Source organism: Python bivittatus, unplaced genomic scaffold (assembly GCF_059951505.1).
Source record: "Python bivittatus isolate LINGU-HERP-01145 unplaced genomic scaffold, Pbiv_v1 ctg000590_np1212, whole genome shotgun sequence".
NCBI classification, from domain to species: domain Eukaryota; kingdom Metazoa; phylum Chordata; class Lepidosauria; order Squamata; family Pythonidae; genus Python; species Python bivittatus.
This window is the reverse complement of record NW_028277086.1, coordinates 5,260,347-5,281,339: the sequence shown is the minus strand read 5'-3', so window position 1 is coordinate 5,281,339 and position 20,993 is coordinate 5,260,347. Positions and strand designations below refer to the sequence as shown.

Here is a 20,993-nt window from a genome sequence, read left to right as displayed (position 1 = left end):
ACCTTCATTTTATTAGTTTGCAGAGTTTTTAAAAATCTGTTTACCCACTTCTAACTGGTCCTTGAATTCCAGTTGCCAGTCCAAAAATCTACCGCCCTTTCTTAATTAGATATAACAGCATAACAGAGCTATGTATCATCAGCACATTGACGACCACCTACCACAGACCTTCAAATGACAACAGCATACAAGCAAAGGATAGAAAAAATAAGAGTTTCACAGTAGCAGTACTTTGCAAATGTTGAGTTATTAGTGGAAGATGGGCAAAAGTTCCTTGAGATATATAACCTTTGCACAGGAAAACACTTGGTGACTAAAATGCCAGGCTTACAGATACAGGATGCAGATTTTACCTCAGTCTTTACTGGGTCACAAGAGGCCAGCTGCCCTTGCAAGAGACAGCAAGGTAATGGCTTCTATGCCGGCCCTGATCTACTTAGGAAATGCCTATCAATTACGGGAAAATGTGTAAGTGCTTCCTACTTGTTTTTCCCAGAAGATTCCCAGTACTTTTAATGGGGTCACTGTAAATTGTGCAAGACAGAATAAGGAGAAAATCGTAAGTCACAGAAATGGCAAAGCTTTCTAAATATACAAGTGGTAAAGTTGACCGTTTCTGAACAATTTATTTAACTATATTTAAATCTTTTAAGTATATGCATATAAATTTACTTTCAATTCACTGTTTCCCACGCAACCTACACAGGCATAAATATATCTAGGTGCAAGCCATAATGTTTGTTAAAAGTGAAAAAAATGATGGAAGCTCTATAGTGTATTTAATCTTCAGGATGCACACTCAGTGAAGAAAGTATTTGTTCAAATTATTTCTAATTCTGTCTTCCAAAATTAAATTAAAAACACAAGATAGCTATACATTTAACAATGCCTTTTCAGTACCTAAGGCAGTAGCAGTTAAGTAGCAAGATGACAAAAGCAACAGCACTGGAGTGCCACAAGGTCAATTAAAAAACTAATTGAGTAAAACAATTATTTCTACATTAAAACCTTAAGAAAGCATAATTGCCTATGTACCTACATACTCATCATGCTATACCCTTTCAAGACAAGCAACATTATGCAAAGTACAGAAAAGCAATAAGAAATAGTATACCAAAAAGACATTAGAAAAGGAAGTATAGCTTAATCTAGTTTACAATACCATTCACTGTGCTTCCCTATGGTTTCTAAACTTGGTTCCACCACTTCCGCCCACTGCTTCATAATCTTTTAGTTCTTCCAATTTCTTATCTCCCTTTTTTAAGGATTTCATAAACTCCATCCAACAGCAACTTTTGTGGTCTTTCCCATCCTCTTGAACCTCAATCTTTTCCCTCATATCTTCCTTAATAATTTGTTTTGCAATTAGATGCTCACTCATATTGTCTATATGATCAATGTACTGTTTCTATAGTGGTCATCACTTTACATACAATCCACATTCATTCAGCACTTAGCCATTCTTGACTCTATCTAGTATTACCACACACATAAAAGAAACCCATTTTCACCATATTCAATTTACTTTTATGTTTTACCCAACTTAATGTAACACATCAGACAGAAACATGTCTTCATACTTTTCTATATTCATTCTCTGAAACAGAGTGTGCAGTGTCCACTACCACCCTACCAACAATTACATGTAAAATTTCTCCATCCACTTTTTCATTTTTAGTAAACATTCTGCCACGGGACACAAATTCATTACATGCTATACTTTTTCACCATTTACAGCATGGAAAGCTTGCAATTGTTCATTTCATTTTCCTTGACATAGCACCTACTTTGGTCTATGCTACATTCAATTTCAATCCATATTCCTCACTGAATCATAACATCTACCTAACATTTGCTGCGAATTATTTGAGTTCTCAGTCAACAACAACACAGTGTCATCTGCATTCAAAAGTATACGTCTTCACATCTCCAGCTACACGCTTCTAATGTATAAATAAATATTTATTAAACATTTATCCACACGGTAGGCAAATTAAACAATCACTACATAAGCAAATCAAATCCATATTTTAGCATTTCTCCAGTTAGATCCTCTACAACTGCAGACTTATTATTTTTCAACCCTCCCACAGAATTTATTGCTTCCTTTTCAGTCATTTTTCTTGGCATGAACATTTATAAACATTTCTTTCAACATATCAATTTCATTCCTATACAAAACTCTATAAATCCCTTCCAGCATTCCCTCACTGCAGTGTCACCCTACCCTCCTATTGTCTACCGACAATATATTTCAAGATAAACACTGAGGTCCAAGTATATGGGTTAATTTACAATGCTCCAGAAGAAATAGTAATGTTGATTATCTTGGAAATAACCCTTTCTAACCAAATGATTCTATGAAACTAAAGGTGACTGAGTTGAGTTCAGGTAGACCAAACACACAGAAGATAAGAACCCACCACCTCATCAAGGCTCAAGCAGCCTGACAATAATGTTATTTTGATCACATTAATTCCACCAGTGCAAGCTATAGATGCATCCCAGATGGACCGATGGATTGTTTTGATAAAAAGACTACATTAAAGAACGGACTTTTGCTTTCTAAATCATACTGTTTTACCATCTAAAAACAGAAGCTGATCCACAAAAGTAGAGGAGAGGAGCACTAAAATACAAAAATAACGAAGGTTTGTAATCTTAAATATATTTTAAAACAAATTATGAAGAGAACAAAATTGCGGGGAAAGCATTGTTTTTATATGGAATACAATTCAATTTCAGCTCTTTTTAAATGATTATTATAAATGAACACAATATTGCATTTTAAAGTTCTGTTTCTAACAATTCTAAAACCACTTTCTCTTTCAAAAAGAGTTTCAGGAGACTTTCAGGGATATTATTTCATGCCAAAGATTCTTCCTATATCGACCTCCATTTTCCTCAATATCTAGCCTTATTCAAAGTTCTACTCAGCATTCTGTAATATTTTATTCTAATAAAGATAGTGTTTTTTCTGGATTATGGTATGCCTTAAATGCCCTTTCTCAAAGCATCCAAATCATTACCATTAACTTCAAAACTACCATGCCTATTTTTTAAAATTCCCAAATTTCCAATGTGAAATTTCCAAATTTCATATGAACAGATTACTCCAAAACTGTGTTTATTACACAGGGAGTGTCAAAACTATGTTACAATGACATTGCTTGTCTACATTTGGGGAAATTCTCCAAGGCAACTACATAGGCTAGGTGGGCTTATTATGCATTCTGTTGTTCATCAGCATATACAGCTCATTTGAATATAGTTATTTCTCTTCTTTCAAGGTTTAGAAACAAACCTAGACCAGTAGACTAATTAAGAGACTGTCTAATTCCTGTAATCTTCAAAATCTGCTGTTGGAAAAATTTTGCACAGTTGCAATTACAGTTAGTCCTCAACTTACAACCATTCATTTAGCAACCATTCAAAATTACGATGGCACTGAAAAAATTACAACCAGTCCTTGCACTTACAACCATTGCAGCATCCCGCAGTCACATGATCACCATCTGCAACCTTCCCAACTGGCTTCTGACAAGGAAAGTCAATAGGGAAGCTGGCAGGGAAGGTCACAAGCTGCGGTCTCGTGATGTCAGTAATTTGTTTAATGACCACTGCAAAAAAGGTTGTGAAATCAGGTGTGGTCATATGATGCCTCACTTAAAGATGAATTTTCTGGTCCCAATTGAGGTCGTAAGTCAAGGACTGCTTATAGTGTCCTGGAACTATTTATAAAACAAGATTAAATACTGTCAATTCTTATGAAACTTCCTTAGCTATTTAATGACAAATTTCTATCTAACAAACAACTATTCAGGATGAAAAAAAAAAAATGCTCAAAGACACTTGGTTCCCCTAAATATTGATAAACCCTTTAAATACTAAAATAAATTAATGCTGAATGGGTTGTATAAATTAGATCTTTATAGTAGTATCTAAGCATCTGCTTATTCATAATTATTACTATAATTTAATAAAATTGGCAGATGCAAAAATTAAAATTAATCAGAATGATCAACTTTTTAACAAAATATTTATGAAAACATTTATTAGCATATATACTTAGTGTTAAAACTAAGCCCTAAAAAGTTTTGTATTATAAAAAATAAAGTTTTAGATGATTTGAAGGTTTTTACTACCTCATTTTCTGCAAGTTTTAAAAATATTTTCAAGCAAATTCTGGCACCAAAAAGATAATATTAATTCAGATTGTAAACTGAAAAGCATTGCTCTTACTGAACATATTTGCATCACTGTAGCTGATTAACTTAGTAATGCACAACAATTTTCTCATATACTATAAGCAATGGCATTGTCTAGACAGAAAAATACAGTAACATACCTACCTACATATATATATAATATTTCGCAGCAGCAACCTTCTAAGTCCCACATAACTCCACTAATTACAATTAAGTCACTGAGAAGACAGCAGACTTTCAGTTTTTAAAGCAAGGAAGTAAATAGAATTGCTCCTTGGCAAATTAAATCCTCACATTTACTCAACAATTGTTTGTCAAAGAGGCATAAGGCGCTGCCAAGAACACACAGAAAGTCAGCATAATAATAAAAATAAACATATTTTGAACAAAAATTGCAGTAATGTCAGCCACAAGAATAATTTCAAAACCCATCTTAGAGAAATATTTTTCTAAGGTCAAACAAAAGATGTTATTCATGCCATGGTAACAGAAATACTAAGTTTAATAGGAAACCTGTGGCAAATAGTGAAATAACCACAATTAATTGTGATTAACATGAATAACTATCATAGGAGCTGACAATAATAGTCAACAATTCAAAATCCGATTACCAAGTATTTCATTGTTCTTTTTCCTAATTTCAGTTTGCAGTCATAGAACAATTTTATTATCAGTGCAGAACAGATCCAGTTTTGTTCCTCTAAGGTTAAGCTTACAAGGAATCCATGCACATTTACCAAATAAAGACTAGTTACTATTCAGCTGCAAATAAGAGGCTCTCACTGCCTTATTTCTCAAGGGAATGTTAAAAAGCAGGCTATTCCAGAAAGTATTTTTCAGATTTCTTTATACCAAAATTATAAAGTAGACATTTGTCCTTTTTCACATTTACATCTGCTTGGTAGAATACAGAAATATTTGACAATCTGGCCTAAAATAATTTTATGCAATGTAATGAACTACTTAAAGTGAATTTTTAAGTTTTACTAGTCAACTGTTAGTAATCTATTTCTCTTCCAAGCTAGGTCATTTTCTTGGATCCTCTATATCGAATCAGAAAAGAAAACAGAACACACGTCACTTGCCGTTCAAGCAAGTGCCACTGGGGTCAATGATACTCTCTTTCACAAGCCTTGGGAAATATACCTGTATTTGACTTCGTCTCCCCAAACCAAAGCTATCGACCAAAGCTAGAATTCAGCTCTATTGATTACTAAAGGCTCTAACCAGCTGAATATATGCAAGAGGGGAACATGAGAAGACACCACACCAATTTTGCAGTATTCACTATTGCACTGTGTATATCATTATGAAATTATCCCCAATTCACATGGTAGGGTGCGAAGATATATAAAATATTGAAGTGAACGGGCTTTATATACACTTTACACAGGACCATAGGATAAATCATGTTTTACTATATTTTCAGAAACCAAACTTCTTAAATTTACATTTAATGGCTGTATTCTAGGGGACTGTCTAGGTTAGCTCAGTTCTGAAGAAGTATTAATATGAACCAAGTCACCAACTCAACCGGTATTTTTTTTAAATGAGTCTTTTACAGCTGTAAAAGGGGCTGGCGCAGCAATCCAGGTCCTACAGGGAAAAGTGATTCAGAATACTTGTGGGCACACAAACATCACCCCTGCCAGCGATTCCTCATAAAGCTGTTTGATTCACGGAGGTGGTGACAGGCACAACACATGCACCCATACATACCATATAGGAGGCAGGAGTATTAGCTATGTTCTCTCCCTTGAGTTGACCAAAATATATTTTAAAAGGCAGGATTCAACAACAACAACAACAAATCACATTTTCCCCTTCAAATCTGGACAGCTGCATAGCCCTAATAATTGCTGGCTAATAAACACGGTTAGCATTTGAACAGGAGACACTAGGAAAGTCAAAAGTACGTTCCAAAAAAAGGAAATGGCAATGGACTTCCGTATAGAAGTGATTATATAGTGACTACAGAAATTAATTAAATGTTGTCGTCAAGAAAACTAAACAGAAGTGCACAAATGGTAACCAGGAGTCAAGCTTGACACAAAGCTCTACTGCATCTCCTTCTCTTCCAACTTTTTATGTTTATTTTATTTACAATACAGCGAAGACAATATACAAGCAAAGTACATATATCTTCTAGGAACTCAGAACTGGGCAGCAGACAATCACTACTCATTATAAATGAACCAAGATGTTGACTGGAAGGGCTCCTTGTTGATGAGACCTCCGTGTAGCTGTGCTGATCATACATGGGTGAGAGCCCATATCACCATGTGGCGATAAAGTTGGCAAAAACATCAATATTTCTCTATCTTTATTGTATCTGCTGCTAGCCATTCAGCGGCCCTGTGTAGGGTGACCTTACAGGGAAGTGGTGAGGAACACACAGGCTATCTGGAGGATAAAGTCACTCAAAAGCACTCTGACTTGAACTCTGACCGGGCAGGTCCAGCCAAGGAACCCAGTCTTGTGGTGTGATCTGGGGGACTCCAGAGGAAATGGACCAGGTTCTCTGTGATATCAGTTCAGCCATCCTCCTGGATCATGAAAGCAGGCAGGGAGCTGACCTGTGGTTGGGTCCACGCTCTGGTGTCAGCTTCTCTGGGAGAGACTCTCCTTGGACCCAATGGTAACTACTGTCCTGTCTCCAACCTTTCCTTTTTAGGGAAGGTTGCTGAGAGGGTGGTCAGTCTTCAGTTGATGAGAACCCTAAAGGAATGTCACCCTTCCCAGGTAGACCAGACAGGAAACATGACCAGATAAGCTAACTGTACTTTATTGTAAGGCTACATTAACAGAATCTTGCAAGTACAAATCTCCCACTGTCTCCCTTACAGCCCAAACACTTAGAGAGGGTCCCTTCTGAGCCTCTTGCTCTGCCCACTATGCAGCTGCAAGCTATGCTCTCTCTTATCTGACCGTTCCCTAGGCAGCATCTCTTTGCCCCATCTCCCAAGGTCTTTCCCACATACCATAACATGGAAATAGATTGTCTAGACCCATTTCAGTTAGGTTTCTGTCCAGAAATTAGTACAGAAACAGCCTTGGTCACACGTGTAGATGACCCATGGTAGAGCCGGGATGGAGGTGGTACATCCATCCTTGTGCTTCTTGATCTCTCAGTGGCTTTCAGTACTGTCAACCATGGAATTCTTCTGGGCCATCTCCTAGGATTGGGGATAGAAGGCACCATTTTAGGTGGTTAACTTTCTTCCTCTGGGCCCAGGTTCAATCAGTATTGGTTTGGGGGGGGGGGAGAGTCACTTCTTAGGCCACTTCTTTGTGGAGTGCCACAAGGCTCAACTCTCTCTCTCTTCTTATTCAACATCTAATGAAATTATTGGATATCGTTATTCACCAGTTTGGAGTTTGGTCTCATTAGTATACTGATGGTACCCAATTATATCTTTCTCTCAAATAGAAGCAAGAAAACATACAGTTCTGGGCTAAAACATTAGCCTTTCTAGTACCCTTTCTAGTACCTAGTGCTCTCCCCTCTACTGCATTTCTCCCAAATATCTTGTAAGACTTTACTTATATGTTAGTTCTGGTTACCTCTGGTGGTCTCCCAATGAATGTCTGATATACATACAAGCATTCAGCTAAATGTGCCTCTTAATTTAAAAAGTTTACATATGCAGGAAGGTAAAAAAGAGTTTCTAAATCCACAAATGCAAGCAGAGAGTATCATTCTATAGAGGAGCAAATGGAAACAGTGCATAAATGCTCAGACTTAGCATTTTACTTATTTATTCAGCTTTACATCTGCATTTCTAATTGAAAAGAAACACAGAACAATTTGCAGTATTTGAAACTACCATTTGACAAAACCAAAATGCAATCACTCAATTTTTATCATGATACCTTGTTCAATTCAGGCATAGAACAGACAAATCATGGGGTTGTTCATTCAGCCATGTAATTAATCAGTCAGGCTGTTATCAGCGCAACAGTTGTTTAAAAGCTAAAGCTAACCACAACAATGTATGGAATAAGCAATCCATATCTAGATTTTCATCTGGACAGGTTAGTAAATTTCTTTTTTAAGCATACTCTAGAGTAAATTCTATAAACTCTATAAAATAATATAATATCCTTAACCAAATAAAGATTTATTAGCCATATAAGAAAAATATATCTTTTCAAATAACTGATGGATTTCTACCTGATTATAGTAGTTCAGGCTTCCCCTATGTGAACACGTTGCAGAAAGGTGAACTTCAAGTTTCACATTTCTGGGAAATGACTCTCCTGGTTGCAGAAATCTGGAAGCTGTTCTTATTTATTTGTATAAATTTATTTAAATTTATATCAAGTTCATGACACTGAGCAGCTAACAATGATTAGAAACAGCATTTTAAAAAAAATAAAAAACAAGAAACAGCAACAAACATATAAACTGCAGCCAAGGTAAAACCAAACTCGCCACACCTCCTGACCCCCAGGCCCAGTGACAGACCCATGTCTTTAAGGCCTTCCAAAATGCCGACAGGGTTCAGCCAATCTAATTTCTGGGGGAATGACACTCCAAAGGGTGGGCGCCATGCGAGAAAAGGCTTGTTTCCTGGGCCCTGCCAAAGAGCACTCGCCCTTAATAGGCAGGACCAGGAGAACATGCCTCTTCTGCCAGGTAAGGTAGGGACAGGTAGATATAATGTGCAACAGGTAGATATAATCGGGGAGGGGCGGCCCTCAAATAACCTGGCCCCACTTCATGAAGGGCTTTATAGGCTAGAACCAGCACCTTGAATTGAACCCAGCAGCATACTGGCACCCAACGCAGCTCATGGAGCAGAGGTGTGACATGCACAGATCGTGGAGCACACATAACTAACTGCCTGAGCCCCTCAAGCATAACTTATAACATTCTTTTTCACTTCACTGAGGCTGAGAGTACACATTAAGGCTGTGCATCCATTTAGACTGTTGCACAAGCCTAGTACATATCAGCAGAATTCTAAAGAACTGCAAACATCAAGGAAAAATTCATTAACATTCTGAACAGATTATCTGAACAGATTCAATAAATGCATGATATAATACTGAGAAAAAATGTGGTGTAGTGATTTGAGCAGGGAAAACTAGGTCACAGAGTCACCTTGGATAAATAATTATCTCTCATCTTAAACTACTTTGAGAAAGAGTTATTAAAACAGTGGTAAAGGATGACCAAGGATCTAGTTCCCTAGAGGAAGCACAGGATAAAAATTAACTCTGACAGTAATAAACCAAGATCTCAGACTGTTATGTCTCTCAGTTTCCCATCCAAGATGCCTGCCCTGGAATGGTATGTTGAACTTAGTCCCAAAATCCCAATTCTTATAGCAGAGACAGGATACTCCAGAGTGTGTATTTCCACTTGCTCCAGAGGTGGGGCAAGGAGAAGTTCTAATGTTGCTTCCTGTGGGAGGAGTCATCTCTTTCCTACTTTCAGAAGAGAAAGGGAAAGGTAGAGATCTGTCAAGATTTAGGGAGCCCTTGCCAAGCTGATGGGCATTGACTGGTGTCTGAAGTAAGACAGGGCTAGAACCAAAAAGGAGATCTCTCTTCCAAGAGGAAGTGATATCAGAGCTTTTCTATAGCTCTGTTTCTGGAGAAAGTGAGAAGGAGAGATACCCACTATAAAATGTCTTGCCAGGACCTAAAATTGGAATACATGAAATGTATACACCGCCACATTATGGCACCGTTGATGAATAATTATGTGCTAGGGGGTTGAAAAGTTCCTCACTGGTTTGGTGGTCATCTTTAACCTACAGCTATGTTACAAACTAGGCACTCAATATTCCTGCTGCCTGTTGGCATGGGAAACAGTACTGCTTGGATAACTGCCCAGGAGAAGATTACAAAGTGCCCCCACTTCACCTGATTACCATCCCAGGGAAGTCTTCAAACTCCTCTTTCTACTACTTTTCTGCCTAAAATTAACACTACCAGCATCTTTTCCTGAAAGATCTGAAAAGATCTTATCTGAAAAGATACAATACAATAATACTTAACTATGACATGAATGTACCCTTATAATCCAGAACATAACATTCAGTTAGTATCTTAAGTTCAGTAAGGAATAATAATAACTATGACATGAATGTACCCTTATAATCCAGAACATAACATTCAGTTAGTATCTTAAGTTCAGTAAGGAGCAGGATACAACCAAGTTTTTGTAAAACTTCAGTTTCAAGTCAGATTCTATCAGTACGTCCATAATAAAATACACTTCTAAGGTTTACTCCACTTCAGAAAGACAGCCATCCATTCATTCTGCACCAACCATAGCCTACTCACCAACTTCTGAGTAATTTAGTTTACATAGCCTGCCCCAAAATATAATTAATAGTCTGTATTAAAGGATTTTGAAATAGAAGGAAAATCCATTAAGTGAATCAGGCTTATTTCTTTCTTAATGAAAAAATGAAATGAACAATAATTCCCATTCATTTGTTCCTGCATTTAAGACAGAAAAATGTTCCTAATCATCAGGTGAGCGGGGGGAAAAAATTACATGACCAGAATACAGCCCCTTTGTTTTCAATTTCATGCCCATCCTCCTCTCAACAGCACCAACTTCCTTCATCAAAAGAGATGGGGAAACTAACTCAGAATCAGAAAAATGTACAAAATACTTAAGCTCTGGTACCTTTAGCCCAGCATATTGGAAATGGACTACAGCCGCTTTTCTCCATATACGTAACACCTGCTTGCTTCCGGGCCTGCTGCCCTGACAAATCCAAGAGCAACATACACACAATTGTCCAGGGATCGTGCCAGGCTCCAGCATACAATGTTCCAATTCAGCTCTCCAGTAGTATTTACTCCTGGGGGAGGGCTGGGAAGTCTGCCACTTGAATGGACTCAGCGGCAGGAAGAATCAGGGAGTAGCCTTCCTGACGTTTAGTCTCTTTTCTTCACTGTTTGGTGCAGAGGTGTAAGCAAAACCAGGAAGAAACCCCAGCAGCCCATTCCTCGGCGTTCCTCCGTAATGTATTCCGACAGCATGAAGGATGCCTCTCAGTTTCAGAGTCTTCTCCTGCCTCGGCCGTTTGAAGGGAAGGCTGTCTTTTTCCCCTAGACAAGCAAGGGGAATGCAACCAGCCGCAATGTGACTGCCAGTGTCTCTATTCCTAGATTCATTCAGGAGAGGCGGGGGAGGGGAGGGGAGGGGAGGAGGAGGAGGAGGAAAGGGGGAGGGGAGGCGATTAGCAACAGCCTTATTAATATGCTAATCTCACCCTTCTGTTCAATTCACTCAGCAGCCTCCTGTTTACAAAACTGACAGCAGATTCTAAAACTGACCCAGGTTTCCTGAAGCCGTAGAGGCAGCCCCTGGAACCACTCGCTTTTAAATCTGTCCCTCTGGCTCCTGACCGAGTTACCTGACGGATTTGCAAGAAACAAAAACAATTCAAGTCTCAGCAAACAGTGGAAAGCCTAACTCTCTAATTGCAGTTCGGTCAAAAATGATTAAATTACAAACTGCATTACTTCCCGAGCACTAGACTGTGTAGCTATTTCAAAAATACTTTAGATTTACAGAAAGGGTGTTTTTTTTGGGGGGGGAGGGAATTCAGACAGAATATGAATATAAAAATGGGATAACAGGAGATTTTTTTTTAAAAAAAGTATCCCATCTTTTCTTTTCTTGGAGGCAACCATTGTTTAAAGATAGTGTTCAGTAAAGGTCAAAACGTGTGGGTTACTTGCCTGTGGCAGAAAGGTTAAAATATATTTCATTTTCTTTAGGACAACACAGGGTTACAGAATACGAATGATAAATTATCTATGCATACACAAATCAGAATATGCATCCCAAAATGTGAAATATTTGGTTTATTCTCATTAAAAAGTGTTCCAATAACAGAAAGATTTAAACAGTTTTCTTTTCTAGACACCAAAAGGATTTTCCCCACAATGTGTCTATTACAGAGCTTCTGTTTCTTACTCAAAATAGGTTAACAATGTTTTCCAGGTAAATTGAAACTGGTGTTGCACAACAGGTTGTTTCATTTAATTAATAATCATTTATTAATCAAACAGAGGCAGACACATTAACAGCTTTTATTTAACATCTGTGTAAATTCAGTTTCTCCTCTATATTTATCCAGTTAGCATTCAATGGTTGCTGCTAACTTCCGGGTGACTGAAAGCAAGAATGTAAGTAACCACATGCAAGACTTGCAACACAGATGGCCCTCAGTGACAACCTGCTTAGCACCTGCTTAGCACCACTACAAACCAGCCTCGGCTTAACTAAGATGTCACACATTTATTTATTTGGAATTTCAATTTCTAAGGCCACCCACTGTAAAACTACACTGGCAGCTTTAAAAGGGTTAAAAGGATTACAAACCAACATTATAATCAGTTAAAAAGACAAGAATCAAAATGGCCATGCAGGGTTGGGGGAGGAGGAACCACAACAATAAGCAAATCAACTTCATGGTGGAGTCACACATCCCAGCCCAATGCCTGTGGGAAGAGCTCCGTCTTTAAGGATCTCTTAAAGGACAACAGGATTGAAGCCATGCGGACGGGGGGGGGGGGGGGGGAGGTTGCTCCAAGATGCTGCAGCAGCAGCAACACAGCATTCTCCTATGGGAACTTTGGATTCAAGGGGGGAAAATGGCTTTGGAGAGAATATGGGCCTAGATGTAGCTCCTGCAGGACAATCCTTAAATCGAAAGTGTCTTTTCCCAGGACCACAGTGATGCTGCACAATTTATTTCTTTCAAATAATTACACTCTCAGTGGACTTCCAGAAATAGCATGCCAAGTTTTTAATACTGAAGATTGTGGGCAACAACTACTGAAGGTAGCAATTCTGACCTCATCCTAACAGATGCAGCCACAGATTCCCCACACTCGGGGGCTGGGGGGGGGGCACATACAGAATTTTAAAAGTATGTCATAGGCACTCTCACAAGATGACTCCCATAGTAGGGCAGAGTAGAGCTGCCTGTTCACTGTATTTATTTCACTAACGTTTTTATACCTTGTTAGCTACCCAGAATCACATTTGTGAGATGGGCAGCCATATAAATTGGTTAAATCAATCAATCAGTCAATCAATCAATCAATCAATCTGCAATGGGAGGCACAACCAGCCACAAAACATCAATTTGCCAGAATATTTGTGACACTGTTCACAGTATCCTTGTTCGCTTACTTTTGTTCTGTTTCCAGCACTGGCTGGCACACTTCCAAACAAAGCCCTAGGACACGGCCACCCTTCATGCTTATGGAGAAAGTTTACAGGGCCATCTGGAATCCAAAGGTATTCCTGAAATTAAGACAATGCTGAAGGCTGGTACTTAAGATTAAAAAACAAACAAACTGAGAAGTCATGTGGGGCAAGAAGCTTGAGCCACAAGAAAGATGTCTGCTGAGACCATGGGAGATGTGCAAGGGCATCAAGAAAAGGAATCCAGCCTGCAGCAAACACAAGCCATCTTACATCCTACATGGAATGCCTGATTGGCACTGGTCATTCAAGTCACAAAACAGACCACTGAACATATCCAGGCTAGCTGTCAAATGCACAACTATTTTGGGAAATAATCTATTTTTCTATATTCTGAATCTAAAATCATTCTTTGCAGTTAAAATTCATCATGAAAATTCAAAGCATAAGTTGGCCACCAGCGTCAGGCATAAAAAGGAATGCTCTTTCGAAGGACTTTGCAACATAAGAAAGTGAATCTCCATTTATTTAGTATATCATTTATATCTCATCTTGTTAACATTACTATAATTCAGTGACATTGACTCACAGCCTTCAGTGTGGCAGCCAGCAAGGAATAAGCTCTCTGTAGAAATCTTGCTGTATTTCAGTTGTTGAAAATGAGAGAATTGCCTCTGATGCCCACTTGAATACATGGAAGGACTGGTGGAGGTAAACAGGGTCCAACAAGTATTTGACATTTACTGAGAGCTAATGGTGTTATACAGAACAGCAGGAGGAATAAGTTATTTCTTCACTTGTAGTCTTAGAATGGTCTTCAAAAGGCAGTCACATCTGACGTTCATAAGAGTAATCTAATGTAAGAGATATCAAACATGGGAAATTGTGGCTAATCTCTGCCCAAGAGGGGTCATGATCAGCATGACAGCAGAGCAGTCCATAGGGGAGGAAGGGGGTGGGTTGGGGTGGCTGCAAATAACACTCCACACATAAAGAAAAGGGACAGAACTTTTGTCATAATGGCTAACACCTCTGCATGACCATCACAAAAGATCCCTACATGTTCCCAAGTCTGCCTGGGATTCAGGTGATACAGATGGATAGTAATACTCACAATCTTCATATTTTATCATTTAAGAAGAATGCAATCTTCTCAAAAAAAATTACATCTCCCTGGGCATCATCATCCCTGCTATCTTATCAGCACTGCATACAAAGCCTGAATGTATACATAGCCTGGGTAGGGAATGAACAGTCCATTCACAAGGGGCATTCAACTCCTGTCAATATCAAATATTTAAGAGAAGAATAATAACAGCAATCCATTGTTTCTATTATGTGCAAAATATAAGACATTTATGGTATTATCTGTAGAATGGTCAGAAGAAAAGGAAGGGTGAACTTTGAAGAGCTGCTGCTAGTCAGAATAGACAGTCAGTTTAAGACACCTTCGTACTTCAATACAAAACTATTTGAGGGCAGATGCACCTATGGCTCCCATCTTCAGTGTAACAATCAAAGCTTCTAGAACTGAAGTGTAGTTTTAACTGAACTGCGGTTTGAACAAACGAGAATGTCTTGCCTACGGTTTCTTTAAAATAGAACATAAACACTTAAGAATGTTCTCCCCAGGTGTAAACCACGTGACAAACCTAAACCCAAGTCTTATGCTGCCTCATTCTCTCTTAAGTCCGAAACATATAGTATAATATGCACACAAAAGCCTAAAGAGACACGCTCTAATTTCAATTTGCTGAACTGGGAACTTATGATATTGAATACCATCCATCTCACATTTTAAATGAAAAGAGAGACTTCCTAGAAAGACAAATTAACTAATCCAGAATCTTACCAAAGCAGAAACCAATCTCTTTATGCCACATACATCCAAACTGGTGCCAGGGAGGAGTACATGAGGACAGTAGGCAAATGCCTACCCTCTTAAATATTCCAAATTTCCCACATTGGAAATTTGATATCCTATGACTACCACTATGCTTTTCTTTTATTTTAATACTGTTACATTGTATTATTATAAAACACAAGTAGGTCATTATATTATTTGTGTATAGTGGTATTTATACAGAATTGACTGGAGGTTTTTAAGACTCTAATGTTAGGTAACTTAAACCTTTAAGAAAAATAATATTAATATCAATATTAACTATGATTTCTAAAACAAGGTTAATAAGCATAAAATTGTTTAAATTTAAATCTAAAGCTAAATGTGGCCAAAATACATTAAATTACTTATTATATAATAAAGGTTTGTGTCTTAAGCTTAACACTTAATAATAAAGTCTCCATTGTATTGTATTGTCGAAGGCTTTCACGGCCGGAATACGATGGCTGGTGTGGGTCTTCCGGGCTGTGTGGCCGTGTTCTGGAAGTTTTGTTTCCTAACGTTTCGCCAGCCTGCCTAAACCCCAAGAAACCCTGCCTAATCCCCAGGAAGATACACGCATATTCTGACACCAAAACAAGCAGCCACTCATTAACCCAAACCCCACATCCCCCATCCTCCCCCAACCCCCCCACCACACACCCCCAATCCCCCCCTTCAGATCTCTATAAATACCCACAAAAGGGTCACATCATCCTGGACACAGAGAGAACTGCTCCTGTCTGTGCTCCTGCTCTCTGAAGATGCCGGTCACAGGTGCTGGCAAAACGTTAGGAAACAAAACTTCCAGAACATGGCCACACAGCCCGGAAGACCCATACCAGCCATCTCCATTGTATTGTTAGTTATTATTGCTTATGCATATTAAAAAAGAAAAAGAAAAAACAAAAACAAAATAAACCACAACAGCAAAAAGAAAAGGTTTTAAAAAATTAAAGCTATTTTGTTTCAAACTCCTCCCTTTTGGTGCCTCTACCAATTTGCGGTGTTTATAAGCATTTAGGCCCCCTTAGAAGTCCTACTGTGTTTCAATTTGCTCCGCTGCATAATATATTGCATTTTTGCTTGAATTTGGTTAAACCTCTGTTGTGAATATAAGCTGTTAATTTTGCCATTGCTGCATATTCTCCTAGTTTAAGTTCCCAGTCAGATATCATCAGAATTTATCTTTTTTCCAATGTTGAGCAAAATTTATTCTCGCTGGACTACCACTATTTCTGTATCCACTCGTTTTTTATAAGCTTCCTTTTTAACACCCCTGTTCAATCTTTGCTGCAACTTGGTTCATGATTCCTTTCTATTCTGGGGCCTCTAGAGTCTTCTGGCTAACTCTCTCACTACCTTCCTGGATTGATTTCAAACTGTCCAGAAATGGATAACAACTCAGAAGCTACCATTTGGCTAGCATCAGGGGGCTTTGCCAACCTAATCAGAAACTCATTAAGTTAGACAAAGTCCCATCCTTTTAATCTCTCCATCTCCATCTCTGCAAGATGGGGACACTACTGCTGTACCGTACTGCAGTAAAATATTAGCTGAATCTCAGAAGATGACAGCACCTAGTTTATCTAGGGCTCAGGAGGGTCCGGCTTGGTTAGAACTAACAGGGAATATTAGGCTAGACTGGGAAGTTGAAAAAAAAAAAAACATTCTGGAAGAAGCCAATGTACTGTTCCCAAGAAAATGGCGTGGATGTGTCCATGTAGTCACTGGGAGTTAAACTTGACTCAAGGGCACTTTTTCCTTAAATTAACTAATGCAATATGCTGTACACATCTTACAACTTCTATATATACTTTTATTAAAATGTTCCACCAGACTTTTAAATAACAAGCTTAAATGGAACTATTTGCACCTATCATGTGAGCCAGTTGTTAACACTACTTTAACACCTACTTTGAAATCTTATTATGTTATCATCTCAAGGAGTTCAAGACAACGTATATGAGACCCCTATGTTTCAGCCTCACAGATAGAAGCAGATTAGAAAAGAGAGCATTGCTCAATGACACCCTTGCCTTGAGCACAAATCAGAACCGAGGACTCTCAAGTCTAAGTTTTCTGCCATTCTGTAGAGACCATTACACAAAAATTCATGCAAACATGTTATGTGCCTTGGGGGTTCAACAATGATGCATCAAGAATCAAACCTCTGTCTGTCTCTTTTGGCAACGCTGTTGCAATTTTCATAAAAATGTAGTCAAGGCCACTCAAATCATGGTCTAATTTCATGGTTACACACCCAACACCAAGCAGTAAACTTGTCTTAGGAAAGAACGTAAAGACAAGTATTATTCTAAATTAACTGTACCTATCTTGTCTCAATATACACATTGTGCAACTACAGTCTGACCAATGCTGCAGATATTTCTGTAATCTTCTCTCCCTTCTTCCTCTTTCTCCCTTTAGAAGTATTTCTCTGCATTTTACTAAAGTATCTGGTGGCTGAATTCCTCCATTCCTTGCATCATATCCTCACATTTCCATCATATCTCCACTGCTATCAGAATTATTTGGTTCTACAAAAGGCAAGTTCTTAAAAGTCACAGTGTCCTACCCACACTTTGCATACAGGTATTTACCCATGCCAGGCTTTGTCTTCAAAAACAGCCCTTTCTGCTTCTTTCAAAATTGTTTTCCAGAGTCTGAAAAAGTGTTTGAATCTCTTCAATCTTCCATAACCTGATGACCTCCAGATGTACAACACTACATTTTCCAACATCTTCAATCCAACATATCTGGAAGTACCTGAATTATGCCATAATCTCTCTTTAAAAATATAGTTGCAATTCCAGTGTTTTACATCCAATTCTGGTTACATCTGCAACTGAACTTCTGCCAGTCCAATCAGGAAAGGTCTGAATAATTGCAAGATTAATCGTGCGATGTACAATCTACAACTGATCTAAACAAAGCACTACAACATCATCATACCTCTATTTATTAGCAGTGTAAAAATTATGAAGTTCTTGTAATCTGTATTTTGGCTTTTTAAAATCCAATCAGCTTCTGAAAGCAAACTTCATGAATGCCTCATATGCGAAGGGCAACAGCTGCTTCCTCAGAATTACTGACTATGCCCAGCTGAATTGAGGTAGACACCCAATTACTTTTCTGAACCATTCTGGGTTCTGAATTCTTGTCAGCAACCAGCCCCTGAGGTGAAGTATGTTCACCAAGCAGAATCATTAACAGATGGTACAGCAACCGCCCACTTCTCCCCCATACGAGAGCAAAAAATCAGAACTTGCAAAACTCACTGTTGCAAAGCCCTTGTAATGGAGCATTGTGATGGCTACAGGAAAATCGATTAGTGGTAGAAAAGGAGAGGTTGTTTCCTCAAAAGACATAGTACATTTTTTTTTATTTTTTTCACCACTGTATTTTTAAAAAGGGGCAGTCATTTTTATTTGTTTTACATTCAACACAATTAAGAGCTACAGCAGGTGCATCTGGCAGAAGCCCAGTGTTTATGGTATAATAAACATAAATATCATTGTCTCCCAGTGGAATTTTCTTCCCCAGCTGCTATGTGAAACAGGCTCACAATGAAAAGGAAAAAGATGTCAGTTGTGAACTAAATATTGAAAAATATTAGTTTCTGACGTAAGATGAAGTATCATTACTTATATATTCATTAAAAATAAACATACTTACTTTAGTTTGTTAACCTACAGGAAGTACACTCATATGCTTAGCTTATTATAGTACACATAGCAATTTGATTTTTTCCACATGTTTTTCCTTTATGGAGCAGGAATGCATGTTTATTGCTAAGTCTGTCCTATGTGTGGTTAAGAGTGCTGGCTAAATAAATCAGCACTACCAAAGTTGAAAAAGAAAATCACAATTTGTTGTTGGAACTTATGAACTCAGTTCAGGCGTGTATATCATACCAGTTTAACCAGTCATTTTAATACAACAGTCTTCCATCATAACTGGAAGATTTCAAACAAAAGAAAACATCCAAAGAAAATGATTGCTTTTAACCTCCAAATTCTACATTAATTCATTACAAAGACCATTAACCATACATTTTGCAATTCATTTAGGGCTCACTCTCTCTCTCTGCTGGAAATACTCAACCAAGTCCTTATTTATTTATCAACTGCTTAATCCTAAATGGTTAACAGTAAAACACAGAATTTAAAAATATTATTACAACATGATGGCCATCCATGATCCCCAGCCTTGTTTGCTCCAAATCTAGTAGCTGACACAAGTAGCATCAGAAAGAGGGAAATTCAGATCAACTGCTTCTTCGAAGGACACCATCTTGCTTAACATCTTATCTGTTATCAAAAGATTACCGTTGCCTAAAGAATTTCTACACAGGAGTAGCAGAGCTATTACATGGATAATGCTTTACATAACTCACTCTGTGAGGTGGTTTTTGGTGGCTTAAGAAACTCTAATACTTTCTGCACACATGGCAGGCTTTTTGGCAAAATAATTGTTTTTTTACTATTTCATTCATTCTTATTTATGAACCAGCTTCCATTTAAACTTCTTGGAGTAATTAAAAAAAAACAGCAGGATAAACATTATTAGAAATAGAGATGCTACAAAAAGTTACTCATGCTAGTGTAGAAATTAGATGCTAATTTTTCCTGCAATTTCTATGTTCAAAGTACTTCAAATAACAGTAGCATAATAGCTAATAGTAACACAGAAAGGTCTATGAATGTAGAGTTTCAGTTTAATCTGATGTCCTATTATTTTTTATTTTATATCTGGAAAGTTTAATAAATTTTATGGCCACACTAAATGCAAACAAAACAGCAAAAGTATAAAATCCAGTATGGTACCAGTATGAAGACTAAAACTTACCCATAAGAATTTGCTTCCATCTCTTATCATCTATTCTTAGAGTATTTTAAAACATTTCTTTCTAAGAAATATACTATAAAAAGTAGATGTAAATATATTCAGAATTTGCAGTCTGAAAAGCTTTCCTTCAGTTCCTTTCCTGTCCAACTGTCCAAATATCTCTTTAGCTTTTTTCTTCTGATTATTTAAAATTTAATTTTCTTACTGCTCTTTGATTTTAACAATATTTTAACTTCTACTGATTTCATCCCTTACGGTTGAGTTGCATTTCTTTTGCCATAGATTGAGTTTCCCTTTGTTCTCTTATTTGGGGCAATGCTTTCTTTTTTCTAAAATCTAACTTCTTAAACTTTTTAAATGATGCATTCTTTTAAATAGTGTAAGCCACCCAGTCTTTTCAGAGTCGGGCAACCTTGAATCCAATAGATCAATGAATCAATTAGATAATACTAATTAAATCATATGGTATCCTTCGGAATTTGTTAGGTACCTTAGTAGCTGAAATTCTTTTGGAAGGAAAGGGGGGAGGGTTTCAGAGAATTTTGACTTTTATTTCTCTTTCAGCTGCACTTTTACAATTTCATTTAAAGACATTTTTTTTAGAAACCAAACATGATTGTGTTGAACTTCTTTAATACTTCACTCTTCTACATATTACCTGAATTTGACAATATTATTTCCATTGTTCCCTATCAATTCAACTATTTGAAGGGGAGAAAGTAAGAATATATAAGAAAATGTGCACATTATGGACATATCCCTTGACAAGAAACCTATAAAATTCTGAAAAAAAAGAAGGGGAAGAGACAGGATGAATTAAGAAGTCCAAACTCATTCAAAAGTGCTTTGTTTTCTCAACTAG

The 20,993-nt window shown here is 37.6% G+C and overlaps 1 protein-coding gene across 8 annotated transcripts in view; it reads right to left on the bottom strand.

Moving 5' to 3' along the window:
- The window catches only part of PTK2 (protein tyrosine kinase 2), a 224,564-nt gene that overhangs the window by 137,492 nt on the left and 66,079 nt on the right, over window positions 1-20,993 (bottom strand). Inside the window, exon 1 of one of the 8 annotated variants that reach the window (XM_088148918.1) lies at window positions 10,858-11,222. The exons of 4 other annotated variants lie outside the window; for them this stretch is intronic. In XM_088148918.1, coding sequence (XP_088005044.1) covers window positions 10,858-10,960 — 103 coding nt within the window. In that variant the 5' untranslated portion in view covers window positions 10,961-11,222. Of the gene's footprint in view, window positions 1-10,857; window positions 11,223-20,993 lie in introns of those variants that run through there. 3 more of the 8 variants (XM_088148919.1, XM_088148913.1, XM_007425593.4) reach the window with 3 other exon arrangements.